Source organism: Physeter macrocephalus, unplaced genomic scaffold (assembly GCF_002837175.3).
Source record: "Physeter macrocephalus isolate SW-GA unplaced genomic scaffold, ASM283717v5 random_461, whole genome shotgun sequence".
Lineage (NCBI taxonomy): Eukaryota > Metazoa > Chordata > Mammalia > Artiodactyla > Physeteridae > Physeter > Physeter macrocephalus.
Window position 1 is genome coordinate 21,352 of NW_021145747.1, and position 4,602 is coordinate 25,953.

Genomic DNA, 4,602 nt, shown 5'->3' on the forward strand with positions numbered 1-4,602 from the left:
CCGTGTCCCCTGCACCGGCAGGCGGACTCTCAACCACTGCGCCACCAGGGAAGCCCCTCTATAGGGATTTTGTACATCAGTAGGGGCTTTTCAGTCAATTGTTTTGAACTTAGCATTCATTCATTCATTTAACAAACCCTTATTGAATGTCCAAGTACAGCTCATACCAGCAGTCATGAGCCTTATTGTGGGCAAACCAGGTACTTCTGTTTCATTTCAGATCCTGCCACCAAGACGTGGAACTTCAGCATGACCGACTACGGTGCCCTAAGTAAGTAGGTGTGTGGTCCCCCTCATGCAGGGGGATGTTGGTATCGAAAAGCTCCTCGAGTAACAGATACAGTCTAGCTTGTGGGTCAGATGTGGCTTTGGGATGCCGTCCCAGCCCTCCTCTTCCTTCTCCCCGTGGCCAGCCTAATGAGGCAGGTCCTTGGGAGGAGGGCACCGGTCATATTAACCAAAGCTAGCACTTACAGGACCTGCTACATGCTAGGCTGTTCTAAGCCCCTTATCTATGCTAACTCTTTTATTCCTTATAACAGCCATTTTACAGATGGGAAAACTGAGGTCCAGAGAGGCTCTGTAACTAACATAGGGTCACACAGCCAATCGGTTGTACAACTGGGATTCAAACCCAAGCCACCTGACTTCAGTGTATATTCCCACTGGACTGCAGGCTCCAGCCATGCCAGGCAGCTGTGCCGGCCCTGCTCCCAGGAACGGTAACAGTTCAGCAGACAACACAAACCCGAGAGTGCGGGGAACGGGTGTTGCCCAGGCTGGCTCCAGCCTGTGTCATGTCTGGTGGTGGTCAGGGCCCCTGGGTGCGCACCACTCTGTCTTCTGAGATTTTGTTGACTGTCCTGCACCAAGGTTTTTGTCACCTTGTCCTAGTGCCTGAAGCCTGCACCTCTGTTAGAGTCAGCCCTGAGTGTCCTCATCTCCCGTTCTACTCTTGCCTCCCAGCAGCCATTTCTATGCCCTCTCTGTCCCCACCCAGTTCAAAAAGGGAAAAGCGGAGGATGCATGGTGATGTTACTCCTCCACAGATTTGGGGCACGAGGTGGAATCCTCTGATATCACCAGTACAGCTTCTGGGGGTAGTGGGACAGCTCCCTGCAGAACTTCCTGTTTCTCTCCTTGTCCTCTACCTTTTGAAATGTTTGACACTAGGTTTGGGGGAGCTCGCTTTTCCCATTATTTTAATCCATTTATTAGGTGTTGCGGGGAGGAGAGCCAGTGCTCTGGGTTAACATTGTAGGTCTTGATACCTGGTGTTGTGTTATTGATCATGTTAAACCAGTGATTTCCACTGTTGTGAAATTTTTTTCATGTCATATCAATTTTTTTTTTTTTGCTTTTCTTATACTTTTATATATGTATACAAAAGTAACCTACAGAGACTGTTTAAAAGTCTCTGTTTTGTTTGTTTTGTCCTCTTTTTACTCCTGTCCTCTGACCACAACGCATGGTGACTCAGATGACTAATGCTTTTGCAAATTCATTTAGGTTTTCTGTGCAGTATGGTTGTTTTTGGTAGAGCTCCACGTATTTTTTTTTTTTTTTTAACTGTTCATTGGGCACAAAATTCTGTCTGTAGCTTTCAGGTGAATTTTGCTGATTAGGAATTGTTGAGCTCCTCTGTATCCTTCTCAATGTTTTGCATACTCAATCTGCTCTCTACCAAGATATACCTGGAACACTCTCCCAACAACTGTGGATTTGTGCCTTTACCCTTGTTTCTTAATTTTCGGATAGTTGATGACTACTGTGTCATCTCAGTAGATTATACTTTTTATTAATGCAACATAGGAAGACTTTCAGTCTTTCTGTTATTTGTTTGGGTCCACCTCTGAATTTTGCCTTTTTAACCCTACCACACACTCACTGTAGGTCTTGTGGAAGGTATGTCAATGTGCAAAGAAGAGAAACCAGCCATCCTCCCCAACCCCCGTCTGTCCCCACTCAACCACTGTCAGCATTTTAGTTTTGTTCCTTCCAGCCTTTTTTTCCTATGCATTAAGATATACAATGTTTTCTATATGTAATGTAATCTGTATCTTGCCTTTTTCACTTAATGTTCCTGCATAAAGCACTTTTATTTTAATGGTGCATGTTAAATAGTTAATTCTGGGTGATGAAAATGTGCGTGTCCATTATCGAACCACTTTGACCTCCAAAAAAAGGATTTCATACTTAATAGCGTTTTTTGTCTTTTCCAGAATTTCTTCCAAAAAAAACAAACTAATGGCTATATAGCATTCTCCATTGTAAGAATGTGTGATAGGGACTTCCCTGGTGGTCCAGTGGTTAAGACTCTGCCTTCCAATGCAGGGGGCACGGGTTCGATCCCTGGTCAGGGAACTAAGATCCCACATGCTGCACGGCGCAACCAAAAAAAAAAAAAAAGAATGTGTCATATACTGGGTAAACCATTTTCTTTTTGTTTAATATTAATTTGCTCCTAGTTTCCCCAGTATCAAAGCTGTAAGGAACGCCTTGGTCTATAAATTTTTGTTTTTTCAACTTGTGTTAGTTGAGATAGATTCCTAGAAGTTGAACCATTACGCTCACTTTTTAGGGCTCTTGCTGTATATTGCCAAATTGTTTTCCAGAAGGTTTTATTCCTATCTGAGATCTATTTTTCTAATCCTGCAAGTCCGATAAGTTAAAAATGGCTTTTTATCGCTCTGATTGTTTGCGGAGTTGCACGTTTCTCCAAGTGTCTATTAGTCATTTTTTCCCCCTTTTGATTGGTTGCCTAACTTCTTATCTTATGTGGTCTTAGTATTTTTTTTAAAGTATGAGCTCTGTTCATATTTCTTGCAAATATCTTTATTCACTAGTTTTACCTTTCATTTCAGTTTGGGTTTTTTGACAGTTTAGCTCTACGTCGTCAAATCTATTAATCTATAAAATGCCTCAGTCATAGAGAAAACAAGGGTCAACACTGTACATCTGTGGCCTGATGATCCTGTGTCTCCTTCCTTGTCCTCCCAGTGGTGGACAGAACAGTGACCTGGGAGCAGGGTTAAGGGGGTGATTTCTGGTGTGTTGACTTCCTTCGGTGGCTTCTCTGACATGGCCACAGAAATTATCTGATAAGTTTACTCATGCTGGTGAGATCCCTGTCCCCCCTGTTCATTTCTGAATTCTAAGTTTTTTTAAATTGGGAAACCTAAGGAATAGAAGAGTTACATTCAGGAAATCCTGAAATACCTGAAGCCCCAATTAAAGCACACCTGCACACCTTCCGCATCTGACTGTGCTTTTTCTCTCCTGCCTGCCCAGCGAACGTCCTCCTCACCCTGCTCCCGCCCTCCTCCTGTGCCTGCCTTAGCATTCCAGGGCCACGTAAAAGTCGCTCGGGTTGTCACCTCTGTCCTTTTCTTCTTCGGCAGTGAAAGCAGCCCAGCACCTCCAGGCTGTCGCTCTGCAGCCTTTGGAAGGGGCCGAGGGCCACATGGAGTCACCCTCTACCAGCAGCAGCATTGCAGCCCAGACCTGCCTTCCTGTAGCTCCCTCCCTTGCCTTTGTCAAAGGGCAGTGCATACTCATCTCCCGGGCCCGCTTTGAGGCAGACATCAGCTATTCAGAAGACCTGATTGCGCTGTTTAAACAGATGGATTCCAGAAAATACGGCAAGTAGTTGGCCTCTGCCTGATTTCCAGGATGCAGAGTGGCCTGTGATCTCAGACTAGGGTGTTCTCCTCTCTTTAAATGTTCAGAAGTAACTTTCTTGGTAGAGCCTTTCCAACCTTCTCCTCTTCCTGTAGAAAGATGCTCCCTAAATTGTTCCAGATTGTTGAACACGTAGTGGGGCCTGCTTTGTCTTTAAAGGCCTCGCAAAGAGAAGACTCCTTCCCCAGTCACCTGGGCACTGTCTTCTTGGTAGAAGCAGGTCAGTTCCTGCTTCAGCCACTTAAACCCATTTGGTTTTATTTGGTCCTTAATCGAGCTTGAAAAATAGGCATTTGCCATAAAAATAAATGCCTTTGGGTAGACTAAGCCGGTGGTTTGCAAACTTGAGCATGCCTCCGAACCACCTGGAGGGGTGGGTACATCACAGATTGCCGACCCCCATCCCCACAATAAAAGCCGGTGCCTGGTTCCCACCCAGAGCTACTGATTTAATTGGCTTGAGGTGGGGCCTGGGCATTGGCGTTTAAAAAAAATCTTCAAGTGAGTCTAATAATCAGCCAGGATTGAAAACCACCAGCTAAAGCAAAGCAGTTTTGCTTTATTTTTTGTGAGGTCCTTCAAAAGCTGCCTCATCAGAATAAAGAGCAGAAGAATTCTGAACACCTGGGTTTCATTCTTAGCTTGGGCCGTGTTGTTTTACAAAACAGTGTGGCTTTTATGGATTTGCATTCCCATTCTTGAAATGGTTTTAGCTTACCCTAGGCAAGTAGAAAGCAAACCTTTAAAACCTCCTGCCTTTGAGACATTACGTGCAGGCAGCATCATGGTGCAAGCCTCTGTGGGGTGACTTGCTCAGTGAGCTTTCATCAAGGTCGGGGCTTCCTTCAGGAGCGGGTGATGCTGGCTGTTGCTTTTTTTTTTTTTTTTTTTTTTTTTGCGGTACGCGGGCCTTTCACTGTT

General features: G+C 44.9%; 1 protein-coding gene across 1 annotated transcript in view; it reads left to right on the forward strand.

Annotated features, from left to right (window-relative positions):
- Window positions 1-4,602, forward strand: part of LOC102989054 (SWI/SNF-related matrix-associated actin-dependent regulator of chromatin subfamily A-like protein 1) — a gene marked incomplete at its 3' end in the record, with an annotated part of 35,317 nt that overhangs the window by 3,387 nt on the left and 27,328 nt on the right. Inside the window, exons 4-5 of the mRNA XM_028485566.1 lie at window positions 221-271; window positions 3,402-3,641. Coding sequence (XP_028341367.1) covers window positions 221-271; window positions 3,402-3,641 — 291 coding nt within the window. The remainder of the gene's footprint in view (window positions 1-220; window positions 272-3,401; window positions 3,642-4,602) is intronic.